This window comes from Callorhinus ursinus, unplaced genomic scaffold (assembly GCF_003265705.2).
Source record: "Callorhinus ursinus isolate GAN/ISIS: 27379988/994484 unplaced genomic scaffold, GSC_fseal_2.0 scaffold2, whole genome shotgun sequence".
NCBI classification, from domain to species: domain Eukaryota; kingdom Metazoa; phylum Chordata; class Mammalia; order Carnivora; family Otariidae; genus Callorhinus; species Callorhinus ursinus.
Genome location: NW_027397064.1, coordinates 86,801,869 through 86,822,597, shown reverse-complemented (window position 1 = coordinate 86,822,597; position 20,729 = coordinate 86,801,869). Strand labels below are relative to the sequence as shown.

At 33.0% G+C, this 20,729-nt stretch overlaps 1 protein-coding gene across 1 annotated transcript in view; it reads right to left on the bottom strand.

The window, feature by feature from the left end:
• Positions 1 to 20,729, bottom strand: part of LRP1B (LDL receptor related protein 1B) — a 1,894,461-nt gene that overhangs the window by 82,220 nt on the left and 1,791,512 nt on the right. The window contains exons 80-83 of the mRNA XM_073905704.1: positions 15,481 to 15,597; positions 13,713 to 13,886; positions 11,972 to 12,097; positions 6,287 to 6,451 (exon numbers count right to left, since the gene is read on the bottom strand). Of these exons, the coding sequence (XP_073761805.1) occupies positions 6,287 to 6,451; positions 11,972 to 12,097; positions 13,713 to 13,886; positions 15,481 to 15,597 (582 nt within the window). The remainder of the gene's footprint in view (positions 1 to 6,286; positions 6,452 to 11,971; positions 12,098 to 13,712; positions 13,887 to 15,480; positions 15,598 to 20,729) is intronic.

Here is a 20,729-nt window from a genome sequence, read left to right as displayed (position 1 = left end):
TCTCTTTCTGTCAAATAAATAAATAAAATCTTAAAAAAAAGACAAATTCCATATGATTCCACTTATATATGGAATTTAAAAAACAAAACAAACATAAAGAACCGACCCATAAATACACAGAATAACCTGGTGGCTGCCACAGGGGAGGCAGTGGGGATGGGCAAAATGGGTGAAGGGGAGTGGGAGGTACAGACTGTCAATTATGGAATGAATAAACCACGGGGATGAAAGGTACCAGCTCAGGGAATACAGTCAATGATACTCTAATAGCATTGTATGGTGACAGATGGTAGCTACACTTGTGATGAGCATAGCATAACTTACAGAGTTGTCAAATCACTCAATTGTCCACCTGAACCTAATACAACATTGTGTATCAACTATACTTCAATAAAAATAAAATAAAATACAATGTGACTATTTTACTATATTATCCTATATTCTACAAGTCTGGTTGTATTTATCATATAACATTCATCTTTTAGATATGATATATCTTACATATTAATTCTTTGGATTCAGGTTTCTACCTCCAATTTTATATTCCAAATAACACTATAATGAACATCTTCACTTCTAAATATTTTGGTTTTTATCATTATGTAATCCTTAGGATATGTTTCTAAAAATTTTATTTAAAGGACACAGAAACTTTTTAAACTCTTGGTATTTCAAAATTGCTTGCTTCAAGATTTGTACCATGAACATTTTCTTCTGATAGTGATTTAAGGATGCTGGTTTCATCTGTGTGTGACTGGGCTCCTCCTGTACTTCCTCCTCTCCAAAATCCTCCTTCCTCCTTCTCCTCTTTTCTCCTCTTTTTGTATGTTTGTGTGCATGTGTGTGTGAGACCTGTCTTTTGCCATTTGCTCATTTTGCTTTCTGTATTTTTTTCTACTTGATTTGTCATGGCTATGTATTTCTATGTCACTTATTTGTTAAAATTATATGCCCTATTTAATGTTTTTATAATTTTATATTTTCAACATAATATTCTCCTAGATCCTGGGCAAGTAGGACCAAATATCCAGCTTTTAACACTCCCTAAATATAAACAATATTTATGTTAAGGAAGCTAGGACATCAAGCTTAATTTAAATTAAAAACAGCTCTCATTTGAATAAAAAGTGAAAGAAAAACAAAGATGGGAAGTTTGAATGCATGTTCACCCTTTATCAAGATGTTAATTAGGTGATTGTGTACTTTAGGTCCTAGGTAGAGATGGGACTTGAGAGACATCAGTATTTACGTTTTGTCATTAGTCCCAGGATGTTTTGAGGGTATCCAAAAGTTCCTAGCTTAACTTGCTTTGAGCAAACATTTTTAGGGCAGCCATATTTGATCACATTAGATGGCAGCCATATATGCCACTCTCATATTTGGGGCAGTGTCCTGGACAGAAAGAGCCTGAATGAATGAAAAAGAAAAGTCTTACCATCAGCTTATTATTTTAAAAGCCCTTCCTGTTGCAGTGAGAAGAATCTTTTTTTTTTTTCCTTTTCCTTAACAGGGGCCACTTTCTGTTTTAGTTCTGGGGACAAAACGTTTCACTGCCAAAGTCCATAGATATGGTAACAGGGAGAATTACAGTGAGAGTTTCTGCTTTCTTCTTTCCCTTAAGACATTTTCTTTTTTTTTTAAAGATTTTATTTATTTATTTGAGAGAGAGAGAATGAGAGATAGAGAGCACGAGAGGGAAGAGGGTCAGAGGGAGAAGCAGACTCCCTGCTGAGCAGGGAGCCCGATGCAGGACTCAATCCCGGGACTCCAGGATCATGACCTGAGCCAAAGGCAGTCGCTTAACCAACTGAGCCACCCAGGCGCCCTCACTTAAGACATTTTCACTTAAGACATTCACTTAAGACATTCAATACAAATGTATTATCTACTATAAAAAATTGCACTGTCACTCCTTTACCTAGGCAGTCCTGCTTTTGTACACTTTCAAACTCCCTAAATTAAAAGTTGCCTTCCCTTCTGCATAACTCCAAACTTTACATGTGAGAGTATTTGGGTATATTGCTCCAAATTTACAAACTCTCTTGCTCTATTACTCTAAATCAGCTGTGTAGAAAACCTTGATTCATTTTTTTTTAAGATTTTATTTATTTATTTGACAGAGCGACACAGCCAGAGAGGGAACACAAGCAGGGGGAGTGGGAGAGGGAGAAGCAGGCTTCCCGCCGAGCAGGGAGCCCGATGCGGGGCTCAATTCCAGGACCCTGGGATCGTGACCTGAGCCAAAGGCAGCCACTTAACGACTGAGCCACCCAGGCGCCCCACCTTGATTCATTTTGATATGAACATTAAAAGCCTAAATAACAGAACTCTAAGAGTAAGGAAAATACCAAACAGCATCAACATACTTTAGAGAATAAATATTTATAAAAGTGAAGATTAATTGTAAATATATAGAGTTAATCATGTAAATATCCTCATTATATACATGATGAGAAAAATTCTTCAGTTATTCTCTATTTTCTATAATAGAATGATTGAATAATTCAATGCTTTACTCTCATTTCCATTATTTTGCCCAAAGGAAACTTTATCTTAATGTCCTCTTAGGAGCAGGTCATAGAAATGAACTACATGCACCCTTGTCGATATAATCAATGTCAAACTATTTCATTTTGTAGTTCTTTCTTATATGAATACAGTTCATATATTTTATTTTTAGTTTTCTCTATTATAAAAAAAAACTTAAGGAATGAGGAAACAGTGCAAAATTTTAATTATGCCTCTCAGATGTGTGCTTTTAATTAACTGGTGACATTTCCTTTGTTCAATTATTATAGTTCTATACAACTGTCATAAACTTATAAATTTTAATTAAGGCTGCCCCAAACCCTAGTCATAGAGTGTCCACATAGGAATTTGCCAAAAGGCTTAACCGTAAGTAAACCAACAACGAATAAATCCATGAATTGCCCGCTGGGATTTGTTTAACAAATTAACATTTGTGTGGAGATAATGAGGTTCTACAGTCTATAATACCAAACAGTGTTTTTATAAAACCATATTTTTAAAAGTAAAAAATGCTTTGTAGATGACTTAATTGGATATGATATTATTATTAACATTTAGATGCTCTATGACAATAAACTACATGGCCATATCTCAAGTGAAATTCATATAAGGACTCATTTATATTACTAATTTGAAATATAATTTTTTTCTGAACATGTTATCTATGTAAATCAAGATCTAAGAATCTGGGTGCAAAGATAAAATTAATATAGATTTTAAGAATACAGCAATATCTCGACAAATGATTTGAACAAAACATTAAAAGTTGTGCTGTATCCACATATAGTTCAGGATCCATTAACAGGGCAGGAAATTTAGTGTTTCATAGATTTGTCCTTGTGGATCCACTGCAGGTTGAAAAGACACTTATAGTTTGGAGTACCAAACTCTTTTCCGTTTAAATATTTCTAAAGGCAGGGCGCCTGGGTGGCTCAGATGGTTAAGCGTCTGCCTTCAGCTCAGGTCACGATCCCAGGCTCCTGGGATCGAGTCCCGCATCGGGCTCCCTGCTCCTTGGGAGCCTGCTTCTCCCTCTGCTTCTCTCCCTCTCTCTCTCATGAATAAATAAATAAAATCTTATAAATAAATAAATATTTCTAAAGGCAAATATAAGAAAAGCATCTGGCTGTAACGCCAAAAATTTTATTATCTTAATGAGAAAATTAACAATCAAATAATAAAATCCTTAAATAACTCATTTGTGTAAGAAAAGCTTCTCTCCTAAAGGAAATGGTATCTGTGTTACTAAAATACAATTACAGGTCATACCCTTTTACCAAACATTCATTCAGTTTTCATTTGCATGGTCCCAGTACTACAATTTCTCCCACAACAATAGAATATACTCTACTGTAAGGAGTAGCTTCTCTTAGGCAGAATGAAAATATATAGTAAGACCTAGTGCCTTTTTATTTCAGTCAACTTGCTGCATATGTTTTCAGAATTCTATTAAGTAGCTAGAATACCTTAATTATCAATTAATCATAAGTCAAAAAAATTTGTAGACTTAAAATTATCAAATTTAAAGAAATAGTAATGCTTTTACTATTAGAATGCAAATCAGAAACAGTTTGGTTCCTCTGAACTCCATTGAAAATGCTTCTTCATGTGGCTCTTTCAGTTAGCATTATGCTAAATACTTCAAAGAATAGCATAAGCAATAGAAGCAGTGAGAATTCCCAGTAAGACAGAAATTAACCGTGTAGGGGATGTGAAGATCATATGGATTAATTTTCCATTTCACTAAATCTGCATTTATTGTAGTAGAATTAAATGTGCATAAATTGCACTTTAATAGTTGCACAGTGTCCTTTGCACTGAATTTTGGAATTTACAAATTATATTTTTATTATGCATTGGGGCTAATTTTTCCCATGGGAACATAGTTTAAATATATAGCACTAAGTAGAAAAATACATTTTAATATTCACTTATGCACTGTAGCAAACACTTTTTACAAACAGAGCTATTGCATAAATTAATAAGAATTTCAAGCATATCTTAACATGTAGTAACCTGATATTTTCAAAGCATGTTATACACTATATTGCAATGCCAGCAAAGTAGTTATGATTTTAGATAGGAATTATGATGCTATCAGATGTACTGATATAGTGTATTTATATTTAACTTAATTTTAAAATTTAACCTAATTTAATTTTCAATAGCAAATAAGGTTTAGCATTAGGCTAACTGTTCAATTAAAAAAGAACATGCAAAAGAACGAAACTGGACCACTTTCTTATACCATACACAGAAATAAATTCAAAATGGATTGTGAGACAGGAAACCATAAAAATCCTAGAGGAGAACATTGGCAATAACCTATTTGACATTGACCATAACATCTTCTTTCTAGATATGTCTCCTGAGACAAGGAAAACAAAAGCAAAAGTACACTGTTGGGACTTCATCAAAATAAAAAGCTTCTGCACAGTGAAGGAAACAATCAACAAAACTAGAACGCAACCAAAGGAATGGGAGAAGATATTTGCAAATGACATATCTGAGAAAGAGATAGTATCCAAAATATATAAAGAACTTAGAAAACCCAACATCCAAAAAAGAATAATCCAATTAAAAAATGTGCAGAAGACATGGATAGACATTTTTCCAAAGAAGATATACAGATAGCCCACAGACACATGAAAAGATGCTCAGCATCACTGATCAACAGGGAATCACAAATCAAAACTACAATATTACCTCACACCAGTCAGAACGGCTAAAATTAACAAGTCAGGAAACAACAAGTTTTGGTGAGGATGTGGAGAAAGGGGAACCCTCTTGCACTGTTGGGGGGAATGCAAACTGGTGCAGCCACTCTGGAAAACAGTATGGAAGTTCCACAAAAAGTTAAAAATAGAATTACCCTATGATCCAGCAGTTGCACTACTAGGTATTTACCCAAAGAATACAAAATACTAATTTAAAGGGACAGATGCACCCTGATGTTAATAGAAGCATTATCTATAAGAGCCATATTATGGAACAGCCCAAATCAAAGAAGTTTGGAATATTACTCAGCCATAAAAAAGAACAAAATCTTGTCATTTGCTACAACATGGACAGAGCCAGAGACTATTATGCTAAGTGAAATAAGTCAGTCAGAGAAAGACAAATACCATATGATGCTGGATGTGGAATTTAAGAAACAAAACAAATGAGCAAAGGAGGAAAAAAAGAGAGAGAGGCAAGCCAAGAAACAGACTCTTAACTATAGAGAACAAAGTGATGGTTAACAGAGGGAGGTGGGTGGGGAAGGACTGGTTAAATCTGATAAGCATTGGGTGTTGCATGGAGGTGCTAAATCACTATATTGTACACCTGAATGTTAACTAACTGGAATTTAGATAAATATTTTTTTAAAAAGCTCTACTATGAAATGTCAAAATAAAATAAAAATAAAAAAGAACATATTTTGGGTTCAACATATAAGGCTTATAAAACTGATTTTACTTAATCATTCTAAGCCAGCATCAGAATACCTGTAAACACTGAGCCCTGTCACATGCTACTCACTCAACACAGGATAATGATCATTACTATTGTTACATTTTGTGACTTGAACTTCAGTATACTGAATTTGGAACAAATACTATTATGTTGAATTAATTATTAAATTTAATTTGTGTTAATTTATTTTTTATAAAGATACCAGGAATTAAATTTCTAACATTAAGTATCCTCTTTATATTTTTCACATATAAGGAAAAATGTAAATTATTTGAATGCACAGTGAAATTCAAATACTTACCCAGAGCTGATGGTATACAGGTGCCTCCATTTTGGCAGTAGTTGCTACAGTGATTGACTTCACATCTGTCTCCTGAATAACTAGGCCAACAGTGACACCTCAAGTCACCCTTCTCATTTAAAATGCATCTTCCTCCATTTTCACAAGTCAATTTGCATGAATCATCTGGTTATAAGAAGAAATGTACAAATTAGTATGCTATTCATTGGATGGTAGAATAAGAACAATTCACATATACAAAAATTAAATATTCAGATTTACTTCTTTTCATGAAATTCCTCAAATAAATACCCCTGATTTAAAAGTAGAAGAAGCAAAATACTATAAATACTATCTGAAAACAGAGAAATTAATTTTAACCACTATTGAATGGTGAATACAAATACTGACTTAATTTTTATTCTTCTTTAGGCTTAAAAATTATTAATCATTTCTTGTATTTATTAAAACATTAAATAAAACCAACTGAAGCTTCCTAAAAATGAAATATTTTCCAATCACTACATTTTCTTTATGACATAAGCAAACATAGCATATTTTTAGGACTATTTGATATTAAACCAAACTGAATTATTTAAGATAAATTTATAGTGTATATATAGCATATATAGTGTGTATATATAGTATATATATATATATTGGATTTATGCATATATATAGTGTATATAGAGTATATATATATATCAGATATGGAATATTTAATGGAATATGGATATATACTAGATATATATATATATATGTAAACACCCATATAACTTACAGTATAGAAAAACATTTAAATGAAAATACCTTCTTTGGTATACATCCTTATTGACTATGTATAAACAACTCAAAACTAAAAGACACTTAGGTTTGGTACAAGATGTTGATAAAACAGTGTCAGAAACATTTTCATATGTAAAATTTTCATATGGAAAATATTTAGTCACAATCTGTCTACTTAATACATTTTGGCTGGGGATAAGAAAAGGATGGTTATTCTTTGGGGTTGAAAAATTATTTTTAAAAATATAATGAGTCTTATTTATGATAAGAATTGGTTTGGAATAATTTTTCAGGTTATGTGTGTTGACATGACCTTACTCCATTAGAAATACTGCTTTACTTAGGGCAGGACATGATGCCCAATAGAACACAAATGATTGAGAATATTGTAAGAAGCATTCTGTTCTAGAATATGCCTTCTATTAAAGCCATGCCTCTTTTATAGCAAAGTAAGGTAAAATCAAAACAGCCTGTATTCTTTATTCAAGATCCATTGGCCCCAAAATAGCAGAAGTTTTAATATAGCAGTGCAATAATCACAAGAGCATTTTAAAGAGCCTCAGTGACTTCAAATAAAAAAAAAAATGACTCAAATATCACATCCACTATCATAAATAGAGACTATTTATCAGCAGTACCAGACAATTCTGAGACTTGCCTCACTGCAAAGCAAAGAGTTGAACAGAGAGGTTGAATTCTCAAGAAAGATCTAGAATGGAAATATATACTTAGTTTATTTTTTTTATTTATTTTTTTAAAAGGATTTCTTTTCTTTTTTTTTTTAAGATTTTATTTATTTATTTGACAGAGAGAGACAGGGAGAGCAGGAACACAAGCAGGGGGAGTGGGAGAGGGAGAAGCAGGCTTCCCGCTGAGCGGGGAGCCCGATGTGGGACTCGATCCCAGGACCCTGGGATCATGACCTGAGCGGAAGGCAGACGCTTAAGGACTGAGCCACCCAGGCGCCCTATACTTAGTTTAAAATTCAACCAAACATTTCTAATTCGTTCAGCATAAAATATCCCTGATTGGAGTTGTGAATGTAAACAGTGAAGATAAATATTTAAGGCATTATGATCACAGTTAAGATTATTGTGGGGGAGTTCATTTTCATCTGTAAATGTTCTATGTAAGCTACATAGATATTCAAAATCTCTACATGTTAGGACATGTGCACTTCTGTAATGTGCCTCATCAGGCACCAGAAATTTTAAAATATAACACTGCTTGATGAAATAGAAGTGGAATTTCAAAACCTAACTGTAATAGTTCTATAAAGAAAAAGAAGGTTGCTTTTGTCAATAACTAAATCACCCCCAGAAGCCAAGCTCCAGCAATTATAATCAACTATAGGAAAGAGCAGGTGAATACTTCTCCAAGAATGAGTAACATTTGAATTTCAAATTTCTTACCTGAAGATTAAAAATATTCAGTGTCTCATTATTTAACAATAGCAGCTAGAGAAAGGCATGTAATTATAAAGAGCAGAAAAACTTGGCTATATCAAATGTTAATGTCAGGAAAAATTAATTGGCATTTATCTATACCAATCAGTAATTCTGAAATCTATTTATTTATATTCCTCACTGAGGTGGTCCGAACTGTCTGCTACCAAGGCTCATACGCATAGTGGCCAAAGTGAATATTTTTTAACACTCTGATTATTTAAAATATAAGACTTTCTTTTAAATTAAAAAATGAACTTTTAGGAGGTTTCTGTAATCATGCCTTTCAGTCAAATCTGAAATAGTAAAACTAAAATTTCTTACAAAGTTTAAGGGGGGCATGTGATGTGATGAGCACTGAGTGTTATATGCAACTAATGTATCACTGAACATTATATCAAAAACTACTGATTTACTATATGTCGGCTAATTGATTTTAAATTAAAAAAAAGTTTTAGATCTCAGATAAGTGTACACTTAGACAAACATGCTTTCTCATTTCAAACAAAACTATAAAATTTGATGAATTAATATAGCAAAAAAACTATTTCATTTGCTTGCTTACTTAATGATAGATTTATCTTACAGTGCTGTGTGTCTACTTTTTGCAAAGCATTGTGCTAAGCAGTCATTTCTGCTCTTTTCAGTGACTCTGGACGTTGGTGATATGGGCGCTATAGAGGCACTGGGGTGTATAGGGGATGGTGAAGAGTGTAGAATGCCTAGGTTCACCTTGGGGGACCACCATTATTAAGTAATGTTAGACAATCAATTGAGTCTTGCTTCAGTTTTCTAATCTGAGAAAACAGGGGTAATGATCATATTATTATTATCGGGGATTTGGGGGAATTAAATACAACAATATACATATACTTACATTATGCCTTGTTCATAAGCCTTCAAAATATTTATTATTATTATTACAAGTAGTAGTGATATTTATTGTTAATCTAATTTTACACAAAAGAAACTGAGACTAAGGGAGGACAGGGCCAAACAAATTAGTTAATTGATAGATCTTGGCCTAAACCAAACCTCTGCCTCAGATCCACCCCAGGCCAACTTCTTCCTGTGTATTTGCTGGGATTATGGGATAAATTAATCTGAGTGTTAGATAAATCATTTACACTAAGCAAAGAAGAAAAAAAGAGTTATGTAGAAGAGATATTAATGTCTAGTTATAATGCAAAAACAACAAAAACTGTAGGCAACTTGACCATAAAAACAACACTGACAACATCAGAGTCAATGGAAAAGTCACATTGGTGGCATTAGAATACTTCTGTGCAGAATTCTCATCTCTCTCTTAGGGGTCTCTCCCACCCAAACAATAGTATAAGTAGACACAGTACATAGGGGCGGAGGGGCACCTGTGAGATCACTGGTTAGGAGTGTGTGTGGAACTAATAAAAATGTGGCATATCTTGTACAGGGAAAGACTGTTATTTTAAAGAATCTCTTTCTGAGAGGTTAAGGAGAATATGTGGCCACACATAGTTTACCTACATGAACATGTCAGAGCAGCTAGTAAAAAATGTGCGTAATAACATTTGAAAATGTCCATTTAATTCTCCTATTTGATCATCACAGTTGAGGTCACAGCTACTCTGGTTGGAAAGATAATCAATAAAGAGAAAGGGTGCATTCTCGTGCCAGTGACAGCTACCTCCTCAAGAACTGGCACTGAAGGACTCATCCCAAATACCAATCATGATTCACAATTAGCTCTCTGTTAAGAAATTTCTAACCTTGTCACCCACAACACTGTTTCACACGCGCTACAGACTAACTCAAATAAATGACTCACTATTTTCTTTATATGCCTTGTTTTCATGCCTTTTCAGTTCCTCTGTCTCAGGATTCTGATCCCTCATTTCCACTTAATCTGAATCCCCTCTGTTTTGGCAGACCTTGTCCTAGGGTCATATTCTAGAGAAAATTGTAATCAGTTCTCTAATTGGATGATCATCTGAATTCTTCTAATGGTTTTAACTCTTGTCTCTTCTGGGCCATGTACCACTATCCACACAAAGATCTATTGGTGTTTATGCCATTCACCATATCATCTTTGCAAACTTTTCAGCTTTGCATATCCAATGCTTAAAGAATATATATTAAATGAAGGAGCCATGATAGTTTTAGACACCTACAGTCTTGGAAAGGTAGAACTCTTCAGATTGCCTATAACTCCCAGTAGAGAACAATGAGAAAATGATAAGGGCGGGGAGAAGCTGACTGAGGGCAAAGACACAGTCTTCATGTGAGGAGTTCATTCTAACAGAGAAAAATACAGCAGGTAGAAAGTCCTGCTGTGAAGAGATCTTAAGTGTACCTCACTGGAAAAATGTGATCCTCAGGGGATTTTAGAGCACTGTGTTTTTGTCTGTGTCATAAAATTTAGTAAGTGCTGATTTTATTTTCGCTTAATAGTAATTTGTTTATCCATTATGGCTAATGTCTTGATTATGAGTCGTCTTCTCATCAGTCTGCCTGGATAATTGAGAGATGTCTATTTTTTCTCTTTTCTCACCGTACTATTTTGGTTTTTGATTTTCATTATTTTATTTTTTGACTTTTTGCTATTTAATACTTATAATAAGCATCTGAAATAACATTTTACTTTTTTAAATATTTGTTCAATGTTAATGTAGCTTCTAAAATATGAGCTCTATGAGTGAAGGAATCTTGTCAGTTTTGTTTCTAAATTAGTCCTTAGCTTCTAAATTACCACTATGTTTTGCTCAGAAGCCCTCAAAATATTTATTTAGTAGTATGTATTGTGAATCAAATTTATGCAGAAGAAAGTACAGCTTAGTTTCTTATCCTCAGTTTATTTCTTTTTTTTTAATATTTTATTTATTTATTTATTTATTTATTTATTTATTTATTTATTTGACAGAGAGAGAAAGCACTAATAGGCAGAGTGGTATGCAGAGAGGGAGAAGCAGGCTCTCCGCTGAGCAGGGAGCCCGATGCGGGGCTTGATCCCAGGACCCTGGGATCATGACCTGAGCTGAAGGCAGCTGCTTAACCAACTGAGCCACCCAGGAGCCCCTTATCCTTAGTCTCGAAACTAGTATTTGGTGCAAGAAAGTTGTTCACTATGAACTTGATGGATGAATAAGGGATTTTAAGGTTGGGTTTAAACATGTAAGGAAATGGCATCCTCAGAAATATCATTATCTTCACTGATAAAGAGCTATATAAAAGTATCTTGATTTGGTGTGTGACTTCAAAGTTCTTAATCTAGTCTTAAATGCATAGTAAGTGCTCAGTGCAGCATTGTGAATAAATGTAGAGTAAATCAATTAGGAAGTCATTATCAGAAAGAATAGTTTATGCAGGCATTCAAAAACCAATGATATCAAGGCAACTGTGCTGACGATTGCGTAGCTAATTCTGTTCAGTTTCAAGAGGTGTGAAAATTTATCATACAAATTAATTCATTATTTACAGAATAATGACGTTTACCTACCTAATAGGCTGTCATCACTGCAAGTACCATTAATCAAATATTTGCCTTCTGGGCACACACAGGTGGCTCCAAAAGGACTCAGCAAACACAGGAATTCACATACTAAGTCCAAGCATGGATTGGGCACTGATTAAAACAAAAGGAAACAAAGAAATGCATGACTATAAGTACAACAGTTTTCAGAAACATAAAATTCAACATGGTGAAAGGATGCATTAACAACATTGAAAAGAAATCATATCAAATCCCTACTGGGTATATCTTATTTCAATGTTACTGTTCTCCTTTATAGGTACAGAGAAATTCTTAATCAACACCCATCATTAACAGGAAATTTATCCTGATTTACACTTCCCACAAGAGAGAAGGAATTATTCAAACATATACTTTGCCACTCTTCCATCTGACTTCTTTTTGGTAAAAGAGTTGGTCTGAGATACCGAAGCAGAGTTTGGGTTTATGTAAAAAAAGTAAAGCCAACTGAAGTCTTTGGGGGACCTACTCCTCATTTTAGGTAGTTTCAGAACTGTTGAACAGACAGAAACAACTTCCCCTTGTATTTACAAAGGCTTAAAATCCGTATGTATTTGTCTGTTCGAAACACGAACGAAAGAGAGGACTCTTTTTTTCTAAAAACTAGATTTAACATGGTTTCCTTTCCATGCAGTTTGTGTGCATGTAAATGTCTGCCACGTTTATTTTTGTCTAAATTTCTACCCAATTAGCATCCTCTGCAGTCATAACTGCTCCACGACTCTCCTTAGTGAATCTGTCGGTAGAATGAAACAGAAATGGCACCTAGGTAGTGAAATGGTAACTGTGAGAATGGCTTTAACTGAGTTAGAACCACCACTCAAACACCTATTATATTCAGGGCAAAGTTTTATTTATTTATGTAGCTTTTATGAAGGTGGTAATATTTGACTATGAATAAGAATCAAACACAACTAGAGGATGATAGTGTGTCCTCATATTAACCTTGGAACTAAATATGTCAGATCATTGGTAAAGAGCAACACAAGTTTGGATAGGATTTCCAGAAGTTCTTAGGGGACTATCTGTAGTTTTAATCTGATTCCAAAACTGATTTGGATAAATATCAATTGTTACCTTTCCAGAAAATTGCCCCAAATGAGGTTAAGTCTCTTTTTATTTGCAGTAAAAAATTATCAATAAATCTTAAAGTTTCTTGAAGTATAAACTCATACATAAGGACAGACCATTAGAATTTCGGTCACATTGTTTTTTTACTTTGTTCTTCAGTATTTTTGATAGTTGTGTTTGAAACAGATCTTTCAAGATAATTGCATCAATAATTTATTCCTTTCTAGTAAGGAAAGTAACAATAAAAATCATAAACAGAGAAAACATAGCCCCTGAAAACAGTACTCCTCAGTTGCTTTTAAAGATGGAATGTTGATGCTATGATTGTTACTTGTTATCAGCAACAAGATTCAAAATGGCTAATGATGAACTTCAGTACTTGCCATGGTTTATATATAGACACAGGTTTTATTGAAAAAGAGAATGAGACTTTTTTATAACCAAGTCAATTCTAATTCCAAGAAAACACAATCAAATGCAAAATTAACTTTTGCATGATTTACATCTTGACTTTGGTGATAAAAATATCTAGTAATAGCACCATTAAAGTTACTTAACTCACAGGATTAAGACATTGAAATAGTTAAAATATTTTAAAATACTGTCTTTTGTCAAAAACAATATAAAATATACTTACAGTCTAGTTGTTTATAGCGATGAGATATCAAAACACCTTTTGTTTTATCAATATCTAAAGTTAGGTATTCTACTGAACCATGGCCAAATTTTTGTACTCGAAATACACCATTTTTAGATCCTGCTCCATATATATAATCTTCAAAGACATCAATCCTATGTGGATGTAACAAGCCTAGGATTTTTAAAAAGTGGAGTTATAAAAGTTGCAATGTAAATAGGTGCTCAGACTTAAAACCAGGTTTATTCAAGATGATGTAGAAAGTCTTACTACTGTTGTTTAAAAAAACTTTTAGAATTATAATATTTTTAATTGTAGCTGTAAAGTTGTTAGAATCAATTTCTTTGCAGTAGGAATATGTGAAATACTAAACATATCACTCACACATAAAAACATTTCCATCATCACTTTAACCATCTGCACCACCACAAAGCATTTGCTGGGGGCTTACTGTATGCAGAGTAATCTGCTGTATAGTTTTCAGACAAAAGAAAGCTACAGGCCAGATTTATCCATTGCACACAGATAGGCAGTTCACAAAATTCTGAATTTGTGTTCTAGATCAAATTAATGATCAAATTGGATGGCCTGAATGACAAAAAGAACAGAAAAAAAGGCATTACCATTGTCTCTTTTAGAAATGGGATAAAGAAAACAAACTAGCAAATGGTAATGTTGCATATGACTAGTTTGGCTAACAATAATAGAGGCTATCATTTTTCACATTTTAAGAAATAACTTATTTTAAGAGATTTTTATGATAAGAATAATTAATCTATCCTTGGACATTGAAATGTATAACATGCAAAATGACATTTATAGTTTAGTTATTATCTAGAGATTGTAAAACATAAAGTGCTTTTTTTAAACTTATATATGTTTCTTCAATGTACTTAATATGAAACAGGTTAACTTTATTGTTATAGCAATGTGTAATTTTTTTTTTTTTGCCATTTGGGTCATTATACAAAAAACACATGTTGGGTAAAGGCACAATGAAAGTTCACTTTAATTATTTTTCTTTTAACTCCTCTGCTTCTGTTAAAAAACAAGAAGCAAAGCTATATTCAGTATTTATAATATGTAAATATAAAAACTTCAAGTACATATTATAAACAATTTGTGGTTAATAAACAAAGAAGTTGTGGTAGGGAAGGGCAAGAAACACAGAAGGGAAAGAAATTAGATTCAGCAGAAAGAACTGAGGTTGCCAGGCAAAGCAATTGTGAGGCACAGACAGTAGAGAATGAAAATAAAAAACAGGAGATAGGCATAGAGGTGGCGATACAAAAGGGCACCAGGGAAGGAGCACAAGTAGATTCTGCACTCACTGGAGGTAGAGGTAAGTTATTTTTACACACTATTTTTCACTCGGATGTACAATTGTTACAATGATGTTTTATTATATACAGTAATTAATTTCTGCTTGCTCTAACTGCAATTTGAAATAAAACTTGTGTTCAGAGGCACTAATCTTGACTACTTGAAGTGTTCAGCTCAGAATGTGAAATGTACAGAAGGAACAGAATGAATGTTTTCTGAATCTGGGAAGCAATGGGCCATGTTTGTCCTGTGCTAAGGAAATTCTGGCCTGGCCTTTTGTTAGTCTAGTAGGAATGAAAATTATAATCTCTAGTAAGAGCAACAAGTTGGAAGGAAAAAGAATTTGAGGAAATTCAGAATGTGAAGCTTTCATATTTATACTTACATACCATTACTCAACATGCTTAATAATATTTAAAAGATGAAACAAAAGCACTTCACAAACCTTGTTTGCTACTGACAGAGATTACTGAATCAGAGCCATCATACAGAACACTGCCAATAACAGAAAGCTCAAGGTCAGCCCAATATATTCGTTCACTAAAATGATCCACAGCCAGACCTGCAAAATCAATACATGAGGACAAATAACAAAAATAAAGTTGAAATTAATTAAAATCATGTTTCTGCTTTATATTGTATAATTATGATTGATAGTTTTTCTTCAAGTATCAAAGAAATTACCCCGTCTACATCATGGTACTGTAAAAAATTAGAAAAATAATGAAATAAGTACTCCTTATGTGCGATACCTATGTATAGCTTACATCGAATTTAATAAGCTGTGGTAAAAACTTTACTTCACATAGGGACAACTACCCTAAAATGTCTTTCCTCTCCACACTTACTGGTCTCTTACACATAGCTATTTTCTAAAATACTTTTCCATGATAATTTAGTTTCTATGTTTATAGTACATACAGAATTAACTCATCATTTAAATAATTTATCCAACCTTTATTTAAAATAATTCAGTGTAATTAGTTATATTTTGAGTGTCTTCATAAAGGTACATATCTCAGAACATAAAAAGCTTACTCATAAGACATTTTCGCCCATTTGGAATTGGCCTATGGTGTTGTGAGCCACCTGTGTGCATGCTGAAGTCTAAATTGACTAAAGATTGATGTTTATAGTAGGGAAGAATGAATGGCAGTTCCTTAATTAAGGTTCTAGTTGTGCTTAAATTTTTCACTCTAATCATTAATTTTCTCCGGGATTGCTTCTCTTTATTTTTTTATCATCAGTTACCTATTAGTGAATAACAATGGGCTAAAATAAAATGTGGTAAAAAATCATGTTTTTCTACTTATTCAATTTTTTATTTTTTAATTTCATAATGTGACTGGAGTCTAGACAGTATCTTCTCACAAAAATATCATTGACATAAAAGATATCTTAAGTAAGATCTACAACACGTGAATTCTACAATAAGTCTTCACTGCTGTAGATGTCTAACTTTTGTGACATAGCTAGTCTTTATATATGATGTATTACATAATAAAAACAGTATAATGAAATTAAAATACTTTTGGCAGCTGAAAGTTAAACAGCTTTCCCAACTGGAACATTCAATAAGGGCACCTATTGCATGGAGCACTGGGTGTTATAAGCAAACAATGAATCATGGAACACTACATCAAAAACTAATGATGTACTGTATGGTGACTAACATGGCATAATAAAATAAAATAAAATAAAATAAAATAAAATAAAATAAAATAACTGAGATACACCTCCATGGCAAGGCAACTGACTGGGAAGTGTTTCTGAATTTGTGCTAATTGGATTCCTGTGTAGGTAGGTCCAGGATTTAACAATCAGAATGAAAAACAAAACAAAAACAAAAATGAAACACACAAAAAAACCCAACTCAGAGTGAAGATCGTTTAAGAATCATTTTTTAGTTAAGTATGTAGATCTAGCCCAAATGTAATCAAACTAAATAAAAAAATCGCTCCTCAAGTAAAATATAAAGATGTACTATGCCCAATCTCTGAAAATGACTTAACAATTAAAATGAGTGGCCCATGTTTTACTAGTTTCTGCTCAATGATTAATTGGCTATTTGGAGTCATGTTGGGAGTTATGATTTTGCTTCTTCATGTATAATTACTGGTAACATGAAACATAAAATGAACAAGTTTCCTGCTGCCCTCCATTATATTTCAAAACAGTTGTCTAAGCAGGGTTGGAAACACTTTCCTTTCTCTTTCACAGATGTAATATAATAAAGAAGTAGATTAAAATAAACTGTCTCCAAAATTGTTCTTTACATTTGGATATTAAATTTGTTAAAAGAAAACAAAGGGTGTGCCATACAGTCTCATTACCAATATTGTTGCTTTAGATTCAGCAGCAGTAAAAAAGTTCTCAAAAGTGTCATATATTGCCTTATTAGTCTAGGCTTGTCTAAGACATACCCATCTTTATCAGCTCTGGTCACATATTTTACTATTGGATGGAATTACAGCTAGATAAAAATTATATAACAAAGCTTTCCGATGAGTGGAGTTTATATTCCAAAAAATCCACAAATCGATGATTTTGATTTTTCCTTAAGCCCTTTAATAAAAGAGATAGTCTTTTAAATTAAAAAGTTAATAAAGGAATCAACTAACTTTTCTTGTTATAGAGATGAGAGTGAAGTTTATATGAAAGAACAAATTCATTTCTATCTTTAAAATATCACATCTCCTTTTTGTCTTTAATAGAGTACCAAAATAAAATGGAAAAAAAAATCAATTCCCAAGAAAGTCATTTTTAGCTGAACTGGGAATGATGGATATTTGCAGCCAAGTCTGTGTAAGTACAGAAAATTTAAAATAAAGTGCCATTTGTGCTAATCAAGCATTATGGAATCACAATTTGGAAGACTTTTAAAAGATAAAGACACAGGCTCACTAAGTTTTAGGAATGTATAATAATGACCCTAGTCATATAGTTATTTATTTAACATCTCCCATGATATCAAGGCTATTATTACATTTTAAGGATTTTTTGAATTTCACTTTAGTTGAACTCTGAAAATTTCCAAGATCCTCCCACTAGTTCTCCAATTTCCACTATGGTCTTAAAAAAGAGAGAGAAAGAGAGAGAAAAATAAAAGAAAAAGAAAAGAAGAAAAGAAAACGAAGGGTAGAAAAAGAAAATGTTAAAGCAAAATCTTATGAGAAATGACCATAATACTAATACGCTTTTTAAGAGAGAACACTTGGAGAGAGTAATAAATTAAAATCACTGTATTTTCAGAAATAGAGAAAAAGATTATATACATTCTGTGTTAAAGGAAAGCCAAGATTTGTAAGGTAGTATTAACCAGCAAGTGTGCACTACCATATTCTTGATTTAAAAGGTGATAAAAAGGTTCCAAAAACTGAAAGTATTTACCGCTATGTCAAATTTATTTTTAAAAAATTGTTAAAAGTATTTTTTGAGGGGCAACTGGGTGGCTTAGTTGGTTAAGCATCTGCCTTTGGCTCAGATCATGATGTCAGGGTCCTGGGATCCAGCCCCACTTCAGGCTCCCTGCTCAGTGGGGAGTCTGCTTCTCCCTTTCACTCACCCTCTGTGCTTTCCCTCTCTCTCTCAAATAAATAAATAAAATCTTTTAAAAAAGTATTTTTTTGCAACAGGTTGCCTACCTACAGTCTTAGATTCCAAACTAAAGTCACACACACACACACACACACACACACACACACACACACACATCCTTATTTGAGTGTTAGTAAAATAAATGCATCAAGGAGTTCCAAAACAATCCTAAGGTTTTTTTTTTTTAATTTTGTTTTATTTAAATTCAATTAGTTGACATATAGTGTATTATTAGTTTCAGAGATAGATTTCAGTGCATATAACACCCAGTGCTCATTATATCACATGCCTTCCTTAAGGCCCAATTACCCCACACCCAACCTACCTCGCCTCCAGCAACTCTCAGTTTGTTTCCTATAGTTAAGAGTCTCTTAGGGTTTGTCTCCCTCTCTGATTTCATCTTATTTTATTTTTCCCTCCCTTCCCCTATGATCCTCTGGTTTTTATCCATTTCATTTAATTAGAGACTTTTGTTGTCTAAGGAAAAAAGAATTTGCAATCAATAATTATAAATGGTGCAGGGCCAATGTGTACTTCTTTAATCTCTCAGAAATTGCCAGGATTTGGTAAGCTTCTAGGTATCAAATAACATGTTATTTAAATCAAACTCGTAATCTTACATGCTCTCTTACTGGAGAGAAACTGGAAATTGTCCTTACCTGACACATCATTCATTAACGCAAATGTATTCACAAGACACTTCCCTTGTACTATACACTGTAAGGTACTAGGTACGTAGCAAAGAAAAAAATAGATGATGTTCCTAATCTCATGGAGCATGCTACTCAACCACCACACAATTGATTGAATCAGAAGATAAATTAAACTTTTTGTTTTTAACATAGTGTCTAATAAAATAAACAAGTGTGCCATTTGTCAAAAGAAGTTATAAAACCGTACCATGAGTTAGAGTGTTAAAATTGTGGGCATTCATCTCTTCATTCATTCAGTACATAATTATTCTTAAGCTCACACCAATTACGGGCACTATAATATTCTTCAATGTATATATGAATACCGGTAATGGTTTTGATTTAGGTTGTTTGTGGTCTTATTGGATACATAGAATATACATTAGAGAGTTCATGTTCTACTATATCATTAAAGCAGTAGATGATGAAGTATCAACTATGGAGATAATGAGTGCTATGAAAGCCCAGAGAATCGAGGTATTCCCATCATGATTTTGGGAAGTATGTAATGGCAGCACTGGTAGTGAGCAAACATAAGGCTAGCAAAGTGGTAGACTAACTATTCAGCTGGATAGTACAATTCTAACCTTGAAATACTTAGGGGTTATATAAAGGGATAGATAAGTTCACATCTATTCCTATTGCTGTTCATTCCTGCAGATATCATCTATACCCTATTAAAGTACAGAGCGTAATCAAATGTGCCACATCTCTGTGCACATATTCATTCATGAATTCAGAAATGAAAGGTAGCATTTCCAATGAACCCAAAATGTAAAGAATAACATATTACACTTGGAGGGAAAAAGAAGTGTTATTATAGTTACTGATTTCAATATAATAACCTTGGAGTCAGGGCAAATATTTATGAACATATACCAAGAAAAAAGAGAGAGAAAAAATAGGTACAAACAAGTCATGTTTCTGGGAAGGCAGAAGTAATGAATGTAGTTCCATAGAAGGATATCTCAGGGATACGTATGTATAAGTACACATGTCTCTCTACATATAATATGTACATATACATACAGATGCAGAACTATGACTAACTTATTTCCAACTGTTCATTATCACTCTCTAGTAATATGCTATTTACGAAATCGAAATTATTTATTATTTCCTAAAGCTTGCATGAGATTTGTTCTTGACTCATTTTTATATCAATAACATGTAGCATGACAATACTCAGGAGTTATTAATCACTGTAAAGATAACTTTGGGAGATGTTTTGCCTGATGGAATAAAATCCTGCTTAGGAATACAAAACCAGCATTTCCAGTATTAAGAAAGTCACTTATTAAGCAGGGAGGCATGAAGTGAAATAATAGATTTTTGTATATGGCTTGTGGATTTTTAAAAATCTTACAGAATTCTGACTGATATACAATGAGAAAATGAATCAAAT